Consider the following 22036-nt stretch of genomic DNA (forward strand, 5'->3'; position numbering starts at 1 on the left):
ATATTTCTCCTGGCAATCTTGATTCCAGCTTGTGCTTCATCCAGTCCAGCATTTCTCATGATGTACTCTCATATAAGTTAAATACACAGGGTGACAATATACAGCCTTGACGTACTCCTTTTCCTATTTGGAACCAGTCTGTTGTTCCATGTCTGGTTCTAACTGTTGCTTTTTGACCTACATACAGATTTCTCAGGAGTCCAGTCCAGTGGTCTGGTATCCCCATCTCTTGAAGAGTTTTCCACAGTTTGTTATGATCCACACAGTCAAAAGCTTTGGCATAGTCAATAAAGCAGAAGTAGATGTTTTTCTGAAGCTCTCTTGCTTTTTCGATGATCCAGCGGATGTTGACAATTTGATCTGTTTCCACTGCCTTTTTGAAATCCACCTTGAACATCTGGAAGTTCATGGTTCACTTGAAGCCTGTTGAAGCCTGGCTTGGAGAATTTTGAGCATTCCTTTGCTAGGTGACTGCAGCCATGAAATTAAAAGATGCTTACTCCTTGGAAGAAAAGTTATGAGCAACTTAGATAGTATATTCCAAAGCAGAGACATTACTTTGCCGACTAAGGTCCATCTAGTCAAGGCTATGATTTTTCCTGTGGTCATGTATGGATGTGAGAGTTGGACTGTGAAGAAGGCTGAGCACCAAAGAATTGATGCTTTTGAACTGTGGTGTTGGAGAAGACTCTTGAGAGTCCCTTGGACTGCAAGGAGATCCAACCAGTCCATTCTGAAGGAGATCAACCCTGGGATTTCTTTGGAAAGAATGATGCTAAAGCTGAAACTCCAGTACTTTGGCCACCTCATGCGAAGAGTTGACTCATTGGAAAAGACTCTGATGCCGGGAGGGATTGGGGACAGGAGGAGAAGGGGACGACAGAGGATGAGATGGCTGGATGGCATCACTGACTCGATGGACGTGAGTCTGAGTGAACTCCGGGAGCTGGTGATGGACAGGGAGGCCTGGTGTGCTGCAATTCATGGGGTCACAAAGAGTCGGACACGACTGAGCGGCTGAACTATGAACTACTCCTTGGAAGAAAAGTTATGACCTAGATAGAGCACTGAAAAGCAGAGACATTACTTTGCCGACTAAGGTCCATCTAGTCAAGGCTATGGTTTTTCCAGTGGTCATGTATAGATGTGAGAGTTGGACTGTGAAGAAGGCTGAGCACCACAGAACTGGTGCTTTTGAACTGTGGTGTTGGAGAAGACTCTTGAGAGTCCCTTGGACTGCAAGGAGATCCAACCAGTCCATTCTGAAGGAGATCAGCCCTGGGATTTCTTTGGAAGGAATGATGCTAAAGCTGAAACTCCAGTACTTTGGCCACCTCATGTGAAGAGCTGACTCATTGGAAAAGACTCTGATGCCAGGAGGGATTGGGGACAGGAGGAGAAGGGGACGACAGAGGATGAGATGGCTGGATGGCATCACTGACTCGATGGACGTGAGTCTGAGTGAACTCCGGGAGCTGGTGATGGACAGGGAGGCCTGGTGTGCTGCGATTCACGGGGTCACAAAGAGTCGGACACGACTGAGTGACTGAACTGAACTGACCGATATCTACTACTGTGGGCAAGAATCCCTTAGAAGAAATGGAGTAGCCATCATAGTCAACAAAAGAGTCTGAAATGCAGTACTTGGATGCAATCTGAAAAACAACAGAATGATCTCTGTTTGTTTCCAAGGCAAACCATTCAGTATCATAGTACGTACAAAGTGGTGACTCATCATAAACCCTTACAAGATCAAGAATGAATATTATCTTTCTTTATTTTTCTGGTAGTATTGCATGCCTTCAAGGATCTTAGTTCCTCAACCAAGGACTGAATGTGAGTCCCCCACATTGGAAGCGTGGAGTCCTAACCAGTGGGCCACAAGGGAATCCCAGAAATGTTTTCTTTTAAGGAGTTGTTCTGTGGATACTGAGAGAATGTTGCTCTATATAGTTGACCAGGTGTTTCTACTAATGAGGAGTTTGGTCCACGCATAACATAGAAGAGGAGAGAGAGGATAACAAGGGACATAGAAAAATGTTTATGTTTAGATTTTCCTTGACTTGCCTTAGAATACAGACTTTAACTTCATTAACAGTATAAAAGCTTGCAGGAGTTTTCTGGGCTTGGGCTGGTAACATACCAGAAAGGAGGCAGTCATGGCTGGAAACCAGTGTTGTTAGGGTCATTGCCCCAGGAAGTCTTTTGATTACTTATCCGTCTTCATTCATCTGCTGGTTTCTAACCCCTTTTGGATACCTTTAAAAACAGCAGCGACAAATGAGGGCACCCTCTGAAGACTCCCCAATTCTGCAGGGAGCTGGATGGCTGGGAGAAAGGGTCCTACCCCCCTAATCAGCTCTGGGAGCCACTAGCTAAGTGATGACTCCGCTGTATTCACCAGTCAGATCCATTTCTCAGTGGTTGAAATACAAATGTATTTGTACATAGGGCCTTGAGGTCTTTGAAAGAAAAGTGGTTTTATTTATATTCGTTATGATCATTATGTACTGGGATTATTTTCTCAGTAGGCAACATGTCTTTTGCCCATATTTATGAAGCAGGGGAGAAGGCATTTAATGAATTTCAAGAGTGTGTTTGACTGTAAAACACATCTCTCTTACCACATTCACATGTAAATAGCCCTTTTATTTGTTCTCTCTGGTGACCTTTCTTCTTTTGGGGGTAGATCACAGTTTGTTGTTGTTTTCCATTTCCAAATGGGAGGCTGAATGATAATAATGAAAGATTATGCAAAAAATCCATGTTTAAAATAATGTTGATATGGCACTTGTGTTGCAGGATAATTATAGTAATTTGGCCATTACGCTATATGGAGTCAGGAGTTAGTTGCTAGAAAACACGGTGATAGGGGTGATTCAGAGGGTTTTCATCCCAACAGGCTGTTTGATCCTGCTGACTTTTCTCTTGAAAATCAATTGCTTACGATGAATACTCTGAATTCTCCCTTGATTAAATTGGCTGGCAGTGGGCTGCACCCATTGCACGGGGGTCACCAAGAGTTTCGTGTCTGTTTACACAGGGGTTTCGACAACTCTTAAAATATCACAGAGCAAATTTAATCGGAGCGAGCAAGCAGCTAAGGAGGCAGTTGCTAAAAATCACAGTCTTTGCTCATGGAAGCAAGCAAAGGAAGATGTATTCATTCTAAGCCCAACACGAAGCCAGTTATTTCGCTGCAGGTTGCAAGCCTTTTCTTCACTGCACGTTGCTCTGGCTCTGGGCATTTTCAAACTTTCAGGAACACGTGGGCTCACCCAGTGGAAGACCAGGGACAGTCACCTTGGAAGCTGGCTTCTGACTTCAGGTTCATGACTGACAATGTTCTTTTTCCCCTCAAGGTTATTAACATATTCAGATTTTCTGTTTCTTTCAAATCAACTTTAGGAGATTAGATTTTTCTAGAAAAACATTGTTTAGTATATGAAGGTTTAAAAATGATTAGAGTACAATTGCTGGTACACACACACACACACACACACACACACACACACAAACACACACACATATACTGGAAGATCCCCTGGAGAAGGGAATGGCAACCCACCCCAGTATTCTTGCCTGGAGAATTCCATGAACAGAGGAGCCTGGCAGGCTACAACCCATGGGGTGGCAAAGTGTTGGACACGACTAAGCGACTAACATGTACACAAAATGATTAAAGAAGACAATTTAGGTGATATAAATAAACTTTAATACTTCATGAAGTGGATGGTCTCTTTTCAGAGAACTGCAAAGTGGACAAAAAAGGCAGGGAGCTTTTATAGGATAAAGAATAAGGGAGAGAAAAAGAGAAAATATCTGGCTGGCCAGGTCTCACATCACCCTGGTTTGGGGTAAGAAGGCCCAGTGTTGTGCATTTGAGGATTGGCTAACAGGTTAGACTACATTTCTGGTTGAGTGTAGCATTTATAGGAACATGAAAGTTACCCAAGTTTCAGTTTTCTGACCTGCTCCCTACCAGGCAGGAGCAGCTCCTAGAAAGTTATTTATTAGTCAGAGAACCTCTCCTGTGTGATTTTAATCCTTTAAATTTTGTTGAGCTTATGGTCAATTTTGGTAAATATTCCTTGAGTCCATGAAAAAAGTGTATAATCTGTAGTTGTTAGTTACAAGGTTCTATATTTAGGATTATGTTTGATAGCAATGTCAAATATTTTATCCGTTTGACCGCATCAGTTGTTTGATCAATTCATGAGAGGTCTGTTAAACTCTTCTGCTTTGATTGTAGATATATAAATTTTTACTCCTATCTGTCATTGTTTCATTATGCATTTTGAGCCCATGCTATTAGGTGCATGATTTTTAAGTCATGTTTCCTTGAACTTAAAAAAATCAGTTATGAAGTGTCCTTTATCTCTGGTGAAAGGTTTTTGCCTTAAAGTCTGCTTTTTCTGATTTTAGTGTAGCCACGCTTGCTTTCTCTAGCTCATGTAGGCGTGCCATATCTCTTTCCATCCTTCCTGTTTTCTTACATGTTAGGTGTGTCTTTTATAAACAGCATAAATTTGGCTGTTGTTTTTATCTAGTGTAATAGCTGCTATCTTTTAGTTTTAGTGTTTAGTTCATTTTATTTTCTTATGGGTTTATATCTACCATCGTACTATAGATGTTCCCCATGTTTCTATGTTTTATTCCTGGTATTTTTCTTGTATGTCTTTTCCTTTCTTAATCTCACCAGTGTCAATTTCATTTTTCAGAGAACCAGGTTCAGGATTGAGTTGATTCTCTGTATCATGTTTTATGACTGTATCAATAGTCCATTACCACAAGAATGCTCCTAACAAACAACTACAGAAGCACAGCAGTGTCCTACACTCACACAGCTGGGGTCAGCTAGACAGCTCTACTGACCGTGGCTGGGTCTTCCCACCTATCTTGGGGTTGGTTGCCTGTTGGCAGATCTAGGCTGGCCTTGGGTCCATTCCATGTGCCTCTCGCAGGCTGGATGGGACATGTTATCATGGTAATGGCAGAGGCACCAGAGATCGAGTGGAAACACACAAAGCCTCCTGAGGTCTGGGCATTGAACTAATACATGTCACTTATCCAAAGGAGATCCCAGGCTGAGCTCAGAATCAGTGGGGGACACTACATGACAAAGGGCTTGAACAGAGTAAGGATGAAAAATGAGCGTCATGACTACAACCCATGCTCACAGAAGAGAAATAAGGCTGGTGATTTTTGTCATGATCTTCTTTCTCCTGTCCTCCAGAGACACAAACTCCAGTTTAGCCTGTTTGAGGCTAAAACCTATAGTCTCATATCAGGACAGTGAGCTCAAGTTCATCATGTTATATGGCTTGGAGGCTGCCCTGCAGTCCAGAAAGGAAGAGTGTCCTTGAAAAATATGGAAAAGCACCTTGTCCTGCTCTCATGTGGTTTGCTGATTGTTTTCCTTTGTATGGACTTTATCCTCAGCTTCCTGCCAGTCACTCAGCCAATACGAAGTATATCCCATATACTAGTCTTTGGGAGCCTGATCCAGTATGTGGTGAGCCCCGCATGGCCTAATGTTAGGATAAACATGCAAGACAAATGAATTTACAATCAGAGAATTGTTTTGAAGAAGAGAAAATTGTGTGGAGATCCCAGCAGAATTACACCTAACTCATCTTGGGAACATCAATATAGAACTTCATAGAAAGAAAGCTTTTGAATCAGAACTTCAAAAATAAATTGGAGCTTTGTAGATGAAGAAGCAGAAAGATTTTCGACGGAGGAAAGACATTGTGCATGAGCAAAAACAAGGAGGTGTTAGAGACCAGGGCATGTGAGGGGAGAGCACCAGTTCAGTGTTGTTGGAGCAGGAAGGGAGAGGGCAGCAGGAGGGAGGAAGTAGGACAGGAGACAGAGGGAGGTGAAGCAAAGAATCAAGATTCCTCTTTATCATGGCTTATCTGATGAGCAGCCTGGGAATGTTGAACTAGAAAGGGCCACACCATCAACTTCTAGTTTTCAGGAAGAGTTCCCAGGGACCACTAGAGTGTGCAGGAAAGAGATGAGAAGGGGCTGAACCAGAGCCGTGACTGCGAATGAACTTGGGAGATATTTTGGAGAATTAATGGAACCTGATATTTTACTGCATATGGGGAAGGAGGGTTGTGGAAGAGGGAAGCCTCAAGGGTGTCTTCAGAAGCCAGGTGGCTGGTGGAACCGTCTTGCCAGATGGAAATAAAAACCATGAATGAATCATCTGGTGGAGACGCTGTGACTTCTGATTTGGACAAGTTCAGTCTGACCTTCCTGGAAAGCCCTTAAGTGGATACAGAGCATCCAGGCAGCAACAGGTGCTTCTGAGGTTAGATGGAAACATGACCTCCCAAAGGACGTTCTCACCCTAACCCTTAGAACGAGTAGATGCTGCCTTCATTTTGGTAAAAAGTCTTCCTCAATGTGATGAAGGATCTGGAGATGAGATTTATCCTGAAAGAGGGAGCCTGACCCTGCTAACACCTTGACTTCTGTCCAGAGATACTGATTTTGGATTTCTGGCATCCAGAACTCTGGAAGAATACATTTCTGTTGTTTTAAGCCACCACGTGAGTGGGCATTTGTCACAGCAGCCACAGGAAACTAACACAGTTACAAAGAAGACCAAAGGGCTGGAGGCAAAGCAAGGAAGGAAACAGGTCAGGAAGTAAGGACACCCTCACACTTCAGCAGTCCATGAACGCATTGTCTGCTCACCATCTCCGTCTTCTTACTGTCTTGAGGCTGCTTCTTATCCTTTAGATCTCAGTTTACACGTCCAATGGGCTTCCCTGGTGGCTCAGATAGTAAAGAGTCCGCCTGCAATGCTGGAGACCTGGGTTCGACTCCTGGGTCAAGAAGATTCCCCCGGAGAAGGAAATTGCAACCCACTCCAGTATTCTTGCCTGGAAAATCCCATGGATAGAGGAGCCTGGTGGGCTACCAGTCCACGGGGTCACAAATAGTCGGACAGAGCTGAGACACTAACACCTTCTCTTTCACTTTACATACACGATAGGACACTGACTGCTCAGACTGAAGCAGCTCCCAGGCCCTTGTTTTCTACACACCATCTAGTACATCTTACTATTTCTTCTTCTCTTACTGACTTTACTTGGAAGGGCAACTTAGTCTCATTCACTGCTGAATCTTCAACATCCTGTTTGTTAATGTGCACCAGGTGATAGGTATAAAACATAAATTTTTAAATGAATGAATGCATAAATAAGTGAGCAATGTGCCTTGTTCATGCCTCTGCTTCAGCAACTTCCGTACTGCAAGGTAGTTAGGAGTGTATGTGGGGGGTTGTGAGTGTGTGCATGCACACCCACCTGCCCTGATCACTTGTGAGCCTCTTAGAGTGAGGACTACCTCTGTCTGGTTTTCTGGTGCTGCTGGGTACCTCATGTGACTGCAACTCCTCGTTCTCCACTCAACTTCAGTTGAATGAATGTTTTAACTTGAACCTTTAATTTTTCCTCTTCTTAAAGGTGAGGGCTTAAATTCATTTGTCAGTCTTTTCTGAAATCAGCTGTAATATTAAAATACTAAACAAAATAACTGTTTTGTAATATTCTGAAATGAAATTACTCTTATAATTAGACATTTTGGGGGAGATCTTAATTGAGTTAATGCATGAAACTATCCTCCTTTAAAAAGTTAGGATAATGCAGTTAGAGTTGAATTCCCTTGGATCAATGTCCCAGCCTGGTTTTCCCTCTCAATTCCCAGAAATGGCCATTGTTATAACGTTAGTAGGCATCCATCCAGACTTCTTTTTATGCTTTTATATGAAGTCCACGTATTCATCGGAAAAATTCTACCATTTCGTGGCAGTGTTGTTTTTTTTTTTTTTACATAAATGGCACCTTTTGGGTTTACGAAGTTCTGAAATTTGCTTCTTCACTCAGCTCTTTGAGATCTAATAATGTTGATAAGCTTAGGTCTGGGATGCCCCTGTTATCTTCTGGATAGGATTTCACTCTATGAAATGTGCCACACTTGTCCTCAGATGGACGCAAATTGTTTCCACTATTTCATGTAACAAACCGTGCTGCAGTAGGTATTCTCACGCACATCGCCTTGGGCCCCTTGCGAGCATTTCCACAGGCTATGTTCCCAGAACTGCTCTTGCTGGCTTGGAAATATACCAAGCGTGGCCACAACGGTGGCCTTCCTCCCGAGCCTCTCCTAGTTCTCCAGGACTTAGTATTGTCAGCACGTTTAACTTTTGCCAGTATGATAGCTGTGAAAGGAGATATCATTGTTTAAACTTCATTTCTCTGACTGTTACTGAGGTTGGACACGTTTTATGTGTTTATTGGTCATTTGCATCTCCTGTCCATTCATTTTCTTTGCCTGTTGGTTTTTTCCTCTTCCCCTAGACTTCAGTTCTTGATCTATTATGTGTGTCGCAAATATTTTCTCTGTGTATCTACTTATTTAAGAAAAACTTTAGGGTTCTTTTGATAAAACTTTTAAATTGTGATGGGGTCAAGTATGTCAATATTTTTCTTTTATGACTTCTGCCTTCTACATTTAAAAGGAAAGATTTGTCCACCCCTAAAATAATAGAGAGAAAGATTCTATTTTCTTCTCATAATTTAAAAGTATTAAAAAAACTTTAAGCTGTTAATTTATCTTTGAATGATCTTTGTGTATTATATGAAATAGGGACCCAAATTAATTCTTTTCCCATTTGATTAGCACTGTTTATTGTATTGTTTATTCTTCTGCACCAATGCTACCTTTACTGTGTATGAATGTTTAGGCTCTTTTTTGGATTCAATTCTGTTCTGTTCCTGCTCCTGATAACCTGCAGTTTTAATAACTATGGCTTTATAATATGTCTTAATACTCAGTAGAAAATTTGGACTCTTTGTTCTTATTCCTTAAAATTTTGTTGACTAACTCTCTTCCATTACTCTTTTAGAATCACTTTATTTCATTTAACAAAAAAGAAAAATCTTGTAGGATTTTTGATTATTATTTTTTTAAGTTAAAAACCACTAAATCATATACTGTTACTTTTCCCCAAAGCCTTCAAAATGTATTATTTAGCTTTCCCTATGTATTTTCCCTGTTAGATAAAGGACTTCCCTGAACGCTCCGTTGTTAAAGAATCCACCTACAATTCAGGAGACCCTGATTTGATTCCTGGGTCGGGAAGATCCACTGGAGAAGGGATAGGCTATGCACTCCAGTATTCTTGGGCTTTCCTTGGGGCTCAGCTGGTAAAGACTCCACCTGCAATGCAGGAGGCCTGGGTTCAATCCCTGGCTTGGGAAGATTCCGTGGAGAAGGGAAAGGCTACCCACTTCAGTGTTCTGGCCTGGAGAATTCTATGGACTGTATAATCCATGGGGTCACAAAGAGTCGGACACGGCAAAGCTACTTTCACGTATTTTTCCTGTTAGATAAAGAGCAGGGCAGAACCAGGTCTGGTGGGACCTCAGGTTTAGACAATTTGGAAAGTTTCTTTAAGAAAAAGAATACAAAGTTAGGAATGCAATAGTGGGTGCTGTCCCTTGGGATGATAATGTGATGTTTTATTCATATCATGGTAACCCCTCCTCAGATAGCCCCTTCTCAGTCTCACTCAGAGAGAAAGTGCCAGCAAATGGTGCCTTCCCTCCCACTAGAATAAAGCCCTGGTTCGTGACTTCCAAGTTACTTAGGTGATGTAAGCAAATAGAATAACAATTAAATTGCAGCCTCAGTCATGTTTCTAGCTGCGTGTCATATAAAACCACTGCCTGACTTTCCCCGGGACAGCACCTCACGTCTGAGGATCTCAGGGCACATTAAGAACATTAACTAATTAAACCCCACAAAACCCCAGAGACACGGGAAGGAGAGACGTGGCCTCACCTCGCCCAGTTCTGAAATGCAGCCACCTCTGGGGACGAGCACAGCAGCTGCTTCAGAATAAGCGGCAGCACCCATGACACTTTAGCCCAGACAATTAGTCGTTGTCATTGGTAATTGTCTTGTGAGCATTAGCCTGTCAGACAGTGAGAGCTCCAGGATTAATTGTTGACTGCAAATCTAATCCAGTCTCTGAAATTTCTGGCTTTTTAGTAATTTTGTCCTAATTAAAATGGGCTTCCCTGGTGGCTCAGGTAGTAAAGAGTCCTCCTGCAATGCAGGAGATCCAGGTTTGATTCCTGGGTGGGGAAGATACCCTGGAGAAGGGAATAGCAGCCCACTCCAGTATTTTTGCCTGGAGAATCCCATGATAGGGGAGCTTGGTGGGCTACAGTCCATGGGGTTGCAAAGAGTCAGACACAACTGAGTGACTAAACAACAACAACCAATGTGTGTGTGTGTGTGTGTGTGTGTGTGTGTGTGTGTGTGTGTGAAAGTGAAAGTTGCTCGGTCGTGTCTGATTCTTTGCAACCCCCTGGACTGTATAGTCCATGGAATTCTCTAGGGAAGAATACTGGAGTGGGTAGCCCTAGCCGCTACTGTTAAGGGGTGTGTTGGCTGGGCAGCAGGTGAGGGAAATCTCTGGGCTCTGGAAAAGCTTTAGTACTCATTTGCGTGCTTGTTACATGGGAGCCGATACACATAGAGATTCATGTGCACTCTACTGCACACAAGCTGTATCACTACAACAAGCTAAATTCGCCTAAATAGCCCTCTACTCTTGCCAGCCTGAGAACACTGGAAACACTGTACAGACGACTGGAAAGTTCTGCAGGGAGCAGGATGTTTTCAGGTGCTAGGAACACACTAGGGTTCATTGTCCCCATAGCATCTTTCTTCAGAGCAGGGATTCTGAGTCCCTTGTCCTCTCTCGTGTCACTTGCTCTCCACATAGAAGAGCTTCTTGCTCTGCCGGGGTGACATTCTCTCATGGTAACTTCAACATCATGTGCTTCTTCATCTCTCCCCTTCCACCTCTCTGGGCATCTGACTTTTCTCTTACTTAGAATTTCATTCCATTTCATTCGTCTGTGTCTTTGCCCGAAGCAGTGTATAGTGTGTGAGCCAGTGCATATGCGGGGTCTAGAGGTAATCTTTAGGACCCGTTGACTCTGGCTGAGTGTGAGGGGGAGCACAGAGAGGGTCGCAGCCTCTGGCCCCATCCTGTCTGCTGTGATGCTTAGAAACGGGAAGATGGGGCAGCAGGGCACGCCGGCAGCCCAGTGTCTGGGGCCTCCTGCAGGCCTAGGGTCCCTCCTGTGTCTGTGTGGACAGTTCTTGGGAGAGGCAGCCCCCAGGCAGAGCATCCTAGGGCTGGAAGGAGCTGAGGCCCAGAGGCTGCAAGCAGGGGTCAGGGCTGAGGTGCCTCCGTGGAGCAGACACAGAGGGAGCAAGAGAGGATGGGGTGTGGGGGCGGGGGAAGGGGGAGAGACAGTGGAAGAGGAGAGATGCAGGGGGTGAAGGGCTGGGGTTGGGGGCAGAAAGACAGGAAGAGAGACAGGAATAAAGAAAAGAGCAGAAGGAGGAAGAAGGAAAGGAGGGGGAATAGCTTTTTAGACACATGGGAAAACTTTTCTTCTCTATTTTTTGGTGAATGCTACAAACACGTGAACACTGCGTACATGAACACCACCCTGATTATTGACTTTCCACAACATATTAAAGTGATAACATAAGCTCAGCTCTAGTTCTTGCTTAGAAAGTATAAACGTGAGTGTCCTGCTTTCAGATGCCTGTTCACAGTATTTCCATGTAGAGAGAAAGCAGCCCTGGGCTCATTTGTGTCCTGAGAGCACGGGCATGGCTGACTGCGGTCTAATTCCCCACTCCGTCTTAAAATCATTTGAAAGCCTGCCATCCAAGAGGGTAATAACCTCAAAGGGGCTCCCATGAAAGAGTCACGGAGCTCAGTCACTGGCAGCCCATCAGGCCCACCCTGGCCTCAGTTTATCCCCGCAGCTCCTGCAGGGCTGGGTACCACTGGACCCCATCGTGTGAATGTGGCACGGAGAACTCAGAGTCCAGGTGGGCTGCACAGACCCTGTTCTCCCCCACCCTCCTCGCAGTGCTGCCCCAGCAATTGGAGCCTTCAGATGTGCTGCAGTTTAGAAACACACGACCACGCTGCCACCAGTGTCTTCTGCTCTGTGGACATCGATCATATCTTTTCTGTCCTTCTGTCACTTTTTCTCCTAAAGACTCCAAGCTCGAGAACAGCGGCGAGGAATCCCAGAAAATAGTCAAGGAGCCGCAGGAAGCTGTGTCACTGGAGACCAGGGAGAGCATCCAGGTAAAGGAGATGATCTGCCCATCCGGAGCCCGAGGAGGGCCTGGGGCTGCTGCACCGTCGGGTCAGGCATGCTCCTGGTGCTGGAGTGACTCCTGAGCGGGGAAAGGCCTCCCTGGGGAGGCCTGCTGGGGACCAAGGCAAGGGCGAAACAGTCTGCATGTTCATAAGACATCAGAACATCGCAACATCTTCAAGAGTTCAGCTCACGGTGGAATCCCATCCCTTCTCCCCCTGCCTCCTCACTCTTCCCTGGTTTCAGGATGCTGATGTGCATAAAGCCAGTAGAAAATGCACCTTGTCCGCAGACTCCAGTGAGGCAGCGTCTTCTCCCTGCCTGACTGGGCCCCTCAGGAGCACCCGCTTCAGCTCCCTGGCCTGCCTTTAGCAGGATCCCTCTCCACCTCACCCCCACCTCCTGCTCTACGAGTGCTGCTACCCTGACCATTTGTTCAGTCGCCAAGTCCTGTCTGACTCCTTGTGACCCCATGGACTGCAGCATGCCAGGCTTCCCTGTCCCTCACCATCTCCTGGAGTTTGCCCAAGTTCATGTTCGTTGCATCAGTGATGCCATCCAACCATTTCATCCTCTGTCGCCCTCTTCTCCTTCTGCCTCTTCCCAGCATTGGGGTCTTTTCCAATGAGTCGGCTCTTTGCATCAGGTAGTCAAAGTTTTGGAGCTTCGGTTTCCACATCAGTCCTTCCAGTGAGTATTCAGGCTTGATTTCCTTTAAGATTGACTGGCTTGATCTCCTTGCAGTCCAAGGGACTCTCAAGAGTCTACAGGGGAGCAAACCCCACACTGAAGGAGGCACAATCAGCCATGTCATACAGGACATAGGATTTGGGGATGGGCCGGGGATCCAGCCATCATTCTAGCTCTGCCACCCTCTGACCACTGATGATTCCTAGAAATAGAAACACCCATATAGACTGGGCTCTGGGTCCTCACCTGCTCCTGCAGGACCTCGGGGCAAGTCCCTGTGTCCTCTATAACAAGCCTCACCAAAGAGGTGGGGAGCATGAACAGGCTTACCTCTGGCTACCATGAGCAGCCCAGCCCTGCCTCAGCACTGCATGTGGCCAGGGTCCCAGCACGTGTTTCATGGCCCGGGCCCTTTCTGGTCCTTCTGACTCTTCCGTCTGTGTGAGACCAGGATGGGGGCTAGTGCAGTGTCATTGCTTCCTGGACTCCAGCCCTCAACTCCCCCCTCCTTTTTTTTTCTCCTTTCCAATCTTGGACAAAATAAGATTCCCCCTGCCCATCAGCTCATGTGAAGAAGATCTTGGAAAGAAAAGGAGGTAGGGAGGACCTTTATCTTAGCACTAGGCCACCTGGCTCACCCTGCCTTCATGGTCTTTATGAAAAATGCCTTCCTGTACCACAGACCACAATAGGACCCAACCTATTAGCTGGGTGGTGTTGTGTTTTGAAGACTGATTTTGTCTCTGCACAGAGGTTGGACACACATAATTGCTGAACTCTCTGTTAGGGACTGAGGGTGCTCATGGGGCTAAAACACAGCCTCAGCCTTCAGGAGATGGTACTCCATGGGAAGAAGAAAGCCTGCTAGTTCAGGACGTGGAAATGAGGGTGAAAAACCACCCAGGAGAGGGACCCTGAGGGACCCCTGAAGCTTTTAAAGAAGGTTGTATGGCATGGACTAGAGTGTGGGAGAGGAAGCTGATGAATGGACGTGATAAAAAGAACTTAGTAAGAGGTCTTTCTGCTTCTGGCACAAATGGAGCTAGAGACTAGATTTACTTCCCTGCCTGAAAAAACATTGCCAAAGTATATGAAGGAAGTTTTAAGACTCTGCTCATCAGGTAACAAATGAGAGTGACACTTAAGATGTGGGAAACAACTCTGCTGAGCCCTCTGACTGTGCTGGCCTCCTGCCTTGAGAGAGTTCCTGGCCATAGCACAGGGCAGGAGGAATGTATGTGTGCATGCATGCTGAGTCGCTTCAGTCGTGTCCAACTCTTTGTGACCCTATGGACTGCAGCCTGCCAGGCTTCTCGAAATTAAAAAAAAAGGAAAGAAAGTTACAAATCAAATTCAGAAAGTTATATCTAATAAGCCTACGAAGAGGTAAAGTGGAATTATAAAAATATACAATTAATCCAAGAGACAGCAAAGAAATTTTTTTTCCCCTCTTAGCGTGGCAGTTTATTTTTTTAATATAAATTTATTTATTTTAATTGGAGGTTAATTACTTTACAATATTATATTGGTTTTGCCGTACATCAACATGAATCCGCCACAGGTATACATGATGCTGGATGCTTGGGGCTGGTGCACTGAGAAATTTTTTTAAAAAAAGAAAGAGGGAATAAAGAACAGATATGACAAATAGAAAACAAACAGCAAGATGATGGACTTAATCCTACACATATTAATAATTGCATTAAATGTAAATGGTCTTTTTGTTGTTGTATATATCCCAATTAAAGAACATGTAAAGCAGATATAGATTCAGTTAAAAAGCAAGACAGTTATATGTGGGTCACAAAAATGCACTTTGAGTAGACAGAATAGGTTCAAATGAAAAGCATTCATGTAGACACACCATGGTAACACTGATCAAAAGAAAACTAGAGTAGCTTCATTCATGTCAGACAAAGTGGATTTCAGAGGAGGGAATGTTACCAGGAACAACGAAAGTCAAGAGGACATAACAGTCTTAAGTATTTATGTACCTAATCATAGAACTTCACAAAACATGAAACAAAAACTGATAGAACTGCAAAGACAAATGAATAAATAAGCAACTATATTTGACAACTTCAGTATCCCTCCCTTGATCACAGATAGAACAAGTAGACAGAAAATTAATAGGAGTGTGGAAGATTTTAAGAACACTATTGACAATTAGACCTAATCTGCACTTAATAGAACACTCTACTGGAGAAGGCAATGGCACCCTACTCCAATACTCTTGCCTGGAAAATCCCATGGATGAAGGAGCCTGAAAGGCTGCAGTCCATGGGATCGCGAAGAGTCGGACACGACTGAACGACTTCACTTTCACTTTTCACTTTCATGAATTGGAGAAGGAAATGGCAACCCACTCCAGTGTTCTTGCCTGGAGAATCCCAGGGACAGGGGAGCCTGGTAGGCTGCCGTCTATGGGGTCTCACAGAGTCGGACACAACTGAAGCGACTTAGCAGCAGCAGAACACTCTACCCAATTTGACCCAATTTGCACTTAATAGAGCACACGACCCAGTAGATACATCTTCCCACATCCATGTGGAATATTTACCTAGTTAGATCATATTCCAAGCTAGAAAATAAGTCTCAAGATATTTAAAGGATTCAAGTCGTCTAAAGTATGATCTTTCTCAACAGACAACGTTACAGGAAAATAAAACTTCAGATCAATAGCTCTCATGAACATTGATGGAAAAATTCAAATAGAAATCTTGTATTGAATTTGTGTATTAAAAGGACAATACATCATGACCAAGTAGGGTTTATTCTGGGTTACAAGGTTAGACATACAATTATAAGAAGATCAGTGAAAGTAGTTCGCCATATTAACATTCTAACAAGGATTACCTGTATGATTATCTCTTAAATATTGGAAAAGTATTTGAAAAGTCACATTCATTCCTCAGAAAACTCTCAGAAAACTAGGAATAGAAGTTCTTCAATTTGATAGAGGTTATTTTTGAAAAGCATGTGGCTAGCATCCTCCTTAATGGTAAAAGACTGAATGCTTTTCCACCAAGGTCAGAAACAAGAATATCTGTTCATAATTCATAATTATTCTGGAGGTTCAAGCTGGTGAAAAACACAAGAAAATACTTTAAAAAGCATCTAGATTGGAAAGGAAGGATTAAAACTGTCTTCAATTTGCGGATAACATAGTCATCTAGCGGAGAAGGCAATGGCACCCCACTCCAGTACTCTTGCCTGGAAAATCCCAGGGACGGGGGAGCCTGGTGGGCTGCCGTCTATGGGGTTGCACAGAGTCAGACATGACTGAAGCGACTTAGCAGCAGCAGCATAGTCATCTAGAATCTATAAAATAGCCATAGAACTAATAAGTAATTTAATAAACTGCTAAATATATACAAAATTAATAGGCAAAGTTCAATTTTATCTATGCACAAGAGTAATGAACAATGAGAAATTTAAATAAATACTATTTACAATATAGCATGCTCAGTCGCCTCTGACTCTTTGCAGTCCCATGGACTGTACCCCGCCAAGCTCCTCTGCCCATGGAGTTTTCTAGGCAAGAATACTGGAGTGGGTTGCTATTTCCTTCTCCAGGAGATCTTCCTGACCCAGGGACTGAACCTGTGTCTCTTGGGTCTCCTGCATCGGCAGGCAGATTCATTACCACTGCACTACCTGGAAGCCCACCATTTACAGTAGATACATAAATCTGACAAAAGATGTTCAAAACCTGTATACTAAAAACTACAAAACATTTCTGAGAAAAATGAAGTAAGACCTAAATAGGTGGAGAAATATCCCCATACATAATTTTGAGGACTCGGTATTTTCAAGATGTCAGTTTATCAGTGAAATCTCAGCCAAAACTAATTTTTGTTGCTGTTGTTCAGTCACTAAGTTGTGTTTGACTCTTTGTGACCCCATGTACTGTAGCACACCAGGCTTCCCTGTCCTTCACTATCTCCTGGAGTTTGTTCAAATTCATGTCCATTGAGTCGGTGATGCCACCCAACCATCTCATCCTCTGTTGTCCCTTTCTCCTCTTGCCCTCAATCTTTCCCAGCCTCAGAGTCTTTTCCAATGAGTTGGCAGTTTGCATCAGGTGGCCAAAGTATTGGTGCTTCAGCATCAGTCCTTCTAGTGAATATTCAGGGTTGATTTCCTTTAGGATTGACTAGTTTGATCTCCCTTGGACTCTCAAGAGTCTTCTTCAGCACAATTCGAAAGCATCAATTCTTTAGCACTCAGCCTTCTTTATGGTCCAACTCTTACATCCATACATGACTGTTGGAAAAACCATAGCTTTGACTGTATGGGTCTTTGTTGGTAAAGTGATGTCTCTGCTTTTTTAATATGCTATCTAGGTTTGTCATAGCTTTCCTTCAAAGGAGCAAGCATCTTTTCATTTCATGGTTGCAGTCAATGCCCTCAGTGATTTTGGAGCCCAAGTGAAATGAAAACTGATTTCAAAATTCAGATGAAATTGAGAAGGACCTAGCACAGCCAAAGGAACTATGGAAAGGGAACAAGCTGTAGGACTAATGCCGCTGATTTCAAGATTTATTATAAGGTTCTTGTAACTGAGTTAGTGTGGTAATGATGTCAAGGTTAATAATAGATGAATCAAACGGAATAGATAATCCAGAACTAGATCAGCATACAATCTACACCGACAAAGCAGATCATTGTTTTCCTATGGTTGGCAGAGTGGCCCCGGGTTCAGGGGAGAGGCATGTAGAAACACATCACTTTTTATTGTGACGATATTTTTATGGGCACTATATAGGCTTCCCCAGTGGCTCAGTGGGTGAAGAAATCCGCCTGCAATGCAGGATACACAGGAAACACAGGTTCAGTCCCTGCCTTGGGAAAATCCCCTGGAGGAGGAAATGGCAACCCATTCCAGTATTCTTGCCTGAAACATCCCATGGACAGAGGAGCCTGGCAGGCTACAGTCCATAGTGTTGCAAAGTCAGACACGACTGAAGTGACTGAGCACGCAGAGCAGTTAAAAACCCTAGTGCAGCTTTCAAAATACATAGAGAAATGAGAGTGAAGGAAGGATAAATATTAATAGCATCTGCAGAGAGTTGGGAGGTAACTGAGCATCTCTCCATCTACGTGTCCTGACTATATCCTCAATCAGACGAGGCAGGTGGTGCTCCTAGCTGCTTTGTGTGATAGAGGAAACTCGCTCACTTTGTGAAAGTCACACGGCTGGTAAGCAGCGAGGCCAGGATTTGACCAGAACTCGGGCTCTGAACCACTGCAGGTATTGATTAATTCTCACGTCTTGTCTTTGTCATTTGCAGAGAAAAGGCACAGAAGCTGCAGTGGAGGAAGCTTTGTCACCAGTCACAAGTGAGAACACTGGTGAAGTGGAGGTAAGGCTTTCGAGGCCACTGGAGTGGTTGGTTCTCCCCCCCATGCCCATGCAGCTCACTCTTCTCCACCTGCACCCCTATGCCCTGCCCTCCCCAGGCCTCCCGCCTCCCTCTCCCAGTTCAGAGCTGCCTCCTTAGGACCTGCTCTGCAGGTCGCCCTTGATAACCCTTATTCCACTGAGATTAGGCCTTTTATGCTGTCTCCCTCGCACAGCTCGGTCCTAGAAGTTACACTTTCTACTTTGATAATTTGCAACCATTTCAGTAGATAGAATCTTTCTCCTCTTCCCATTGTCTAGAGAAGAGGCTCCTGATTTTCTTTATAGGTTTTTAGTGCTAATAATGATTTTAACTTTTATTATACTATACACACCAAGGAGCTTCCCTGGTAGCTCAGATGTTAAAAGAATCTGCCTGCCATGCAGGAGACCCAGGTTTGGTCCCTGGGTTGGGAAGATCCTCTGGAGAAGGGAATGGAGAATTCCTGAAGAATTCCATGGATCCAGGTGGACTACAGTCCATGGGGTCGTGAAGAGTTGGACATGACATAGTAACTGACACTTTTACTTTCAACGTTCCCTCAGTGATGCAGTTAAAACATGGAGCCTGTATCAAAGGCCAACCGAGACCATTCATTTTCTGACCTTCCCAGGAAAACTGGTTCCCAGCCTTACGAGTTTTGAAATCTCATTAAGAACATCTCCTTAAAGCCAGGCCTGGCTCGGGATGGTTTGTCTCAGGTGAGGCAGTCACATCTGTCCCAGGAACAGTGTTATGTAGAGATGAGGCAACCACTAGCCCATTAAGTTGCAGAGAATGAATGGGTTTCCCAGTTGGGTTTGTCCTCTCTCCTTGTTGCAGGACTCAGAAAAACTCAGTCAAGTGAGCAGTATGGTTTACATGGGTTACTACATCAGCCATAGAAGCTCATTGTCCCTCTCTCTGGCTGAGGACGCCAGCAGTTTCCGCCCCATCTACAAGGGCGCCTCCACTGCCTTCTGCATCCAGCTGTTTTTTATCGACGAGAAGTATGAAGCAAGGCAAGTCCCGATCCCCAGCTTGTCTGCCATGGAAAGAGCTTCTCCTGGCCTTGCTGGCCCGATACTTTCATCTCACAGAGTCAGGGGTTTCCAAGTCTGGCTTCCCATCCTCATTTCTGGGGAGTTTTTTTTTTTTAAACTACAGATTCCTAGGCCCCATTTCCAGACTCTAGCCCATGAAATTCCAGGCTGCCCAGGGTCTGTGAGATCATACCTTCCCAAGCCATGTGCTGCTCCACATTCTCTAGAGTTTGCATTCCGGGGAGACTTTGGGTTTAGTTGGTCTAGAATCTTTTAGTTGCAAGTGACAGAAAATCCAACTGAAACTGGCTTTGGAAACATGAACAAAAACTGCCACATAGAAGAAAGCGTAATCCACTGGAGGGACTGATTTTTGGTGTGGCTTGACCTGAGATTTGGATAACCCAATAACAGACCAAGCTTCTCTCTACCCTTCGGCTCTGCTGGTCCCATCTTCAGAGGAGCGTCCCCACCTGGGGCCACAAGTGGCCTCAGTGTTGCGCTACAGCCAGTGAGGAGGACAATGCAGTTTGGGCCCCCTCTCGAAGCTCCATTGGGCCTGGTTGGACTGTGTGCTCTTTCCTAAGCTGATGGCTGGGGCCAGTATATGAGGACAGCTTTGTCACTTTCCTCATGCTCCCCACTGACTCGGGGCTGGAGTCTCAATCTGAGACGGGGTTAATGGGACACCAAACAACAATCCAGGCTGGCTGCTGGAAGGAGGAGGCCTGGTGCTGGGCAGACACTCCCGTGTCCACTGCTTGCTGCCCCCTGAAGTCTGGATGTGGACCCCTGCCTTCCATACCTGAGAGTCCATAGCCTCTTTGGGGTGCCCACCCACTCCACATTCTGTCCTCAGAACAGTGCTGAAGAAGGAAGGATTGGCATATTTTCATAGACTGGAAGGTTCTGGAGTATCTTTGAGACGACCAAGAGTGCCACTGGCTATTCCCTTCTTAGAGGGTGTGTTTAATTACATCCCATTCCCAGCCTTGCTTAGAACCATGCTTTAACTTGGACTTTTTTTCCTCTTGAGTTTTCAATTTCTTTGAAATTGCAATTCAACTGAAAGATTAAAAGGGGAAACCTTTTTATTCTAATTATATTACAGACATCTAAAAAGCCTGTAAAAAACCCTCCTAGATCTGTTGCGTATATTTATTTTCCCTTGCTCATGATAAGATAAGAAAAGTGCTTTTTGAATTTTCAAACAGAAATTCGATGACCCATTATGGTTTGCCTGCAAATAGGCATCTGCCGCTGGTCAGAAAATCTTTTGCATATAAAAAAGAAGAAGATCAGAGTAGCTTAGAATATACCCATGTCTCCCCACAGCTCCTCCAGAAAGGAAGGGAGGGATCCTGTTCACAAAAGGACTGTCTTGCTTTTTGAATGTGTAGAGACTATTAATTGCCATAATAGTATCTTGAACATATGCAAATGCTTTATTACTGATTTGAAGCTTCTGACTTCTGCAGTTGATTACTGTTCAGCTCGACACACATTCTGAGTAGTGATTGGCTAATCCTTGCCTAAGAGGGTGAGAGCCATACATCTCTTGGAAGGTACACGGGTGCTGCATTTGCTTGGAGGTCAGTGACAGTTCTTATTGTCTGTTTACAGGTCACTGGACTTTATGAATTTTGTTTTCCATCTTTTCCGTGTAAGTACATTTTGAATTTTGAGTAATATAATTGGTTTTATGAGCTAGAAAAGTTATACAGAAGTAAGATACCATACTCATTATCCAAACATATCTGGTATGAATATTGAGGTGGGACCACTTCTCTGTTCTGAAAAAAAAAAAAAGTCGAGTAATACATCATGAACTCTTCAAAGTAGGAAAAATTGTCATTCTCAATAATTTTTCAGTCATGCTGTTTTAATATTCTTTCAATGCATAACTTCTTTTAGAGAGTATTTAGCTAGTGTTTTATTATCAATAGTATCAAATCATGGACAGAATGCTGGTGGCATCTGAAAACGTCAGGAGTTACAGTGAAGTTAGTCTTTTGTATTTCTGTATAGTTTGGGTTGGCTCAAAGATTTCTGACACCAGTGTATTGTGTTTCTGAGGGTAAGAAGGTGGGAACTTGAAGTTGGTCTTCTGGTTGGCATCACCTGTCACGTGGGAGCCACTTGACCCTCTACTGTTGGTTGGTGATGGCCCCAAGCAGACACCCAAGTGCAAACAAGATTCCCTGCCTCAGGGTGTCTGGGCTGCCACTTCCATTCTTGTTTCACGGTCATCAAGGGATAGAAATTCTGACCAACCTCTTGTTTCCTTAATGGAGGGAAGAAAGTAAGGAAGGAAGACAATTTAGGTTCCTCCACTGGATTTTTATGGCTTTTTTCATGGCTGGCCTGTCAGTTAAGTCAGGTCAACAACCACACTTCTTCAGCCAGCTAATATAGCCAAGATGTCTGTTGTTTTATTTTTCCTTGATGCTCTTTATACTGAGGCTAAAAAACCAAGGAGGCTTTAATTCTGTTGCATGAAAGCTATGTGATCATAGATTATATCTCCTCGTTTTGTTAAGATCATGAAGCCTTGGTGCTGATGTTCTCCATGATCACTTTTTAAAATTAATTTTAAGGCATTTTGAAACTAGGAAACCTCTGTAGTGACCCTAAGAGAGGATTTGCAAAGCTGGCTTCCCTCAGAGATGCCCCGAAGTAAATTCACTAAGTTCAC

At 44.1% G+C, this 22036-nt stretch overlaps 1 protein-coding gene across 1 annotated transcript in view; it reads left to right on the forward strand.

Moving 5' to 3' along the window:
* The window catches only part of CFAP61 (cilia and flagella associated protein 61), a 249520-nt gene that overhangs the window by 55682 nt on the left and 171802 nt on the right, over positions 1-22036 (forward strand). Inside the window, exons 9-12 of the mRNA XM_069547844.1 lie at positions 12120-12211; positions 18209-18280; positions 19142-19320; positions 20965-21004. Coding sequence (XP_069403945.1) covers positions 12120-12211; positions 18209-18280; positions 19142-19320; positions 20965-21004 — 383 coding nt within the window. The remainder of the gene's footprint in view (positions 1-12119; positions 12212-18208; positions 18281-19141; positions 19321-20964; positions 21005-22036) is intronic.

This window comes from Ovis canadensis, chromosome 13 (genome assembly GCF_042477335.2).
Source record: "Ovis canadensis isolate MfBH-ARS-UI-01 breed Bighorn chromosome 13, ARS-UI_OviCan_v2, whole genome shotgun sequence".
Lineage (NCBI taxonomy): Eukaryota > Metazoa > Chordata > Mammalia > Artiodactyla > Bovidae > Ovis > Ovis canadensis.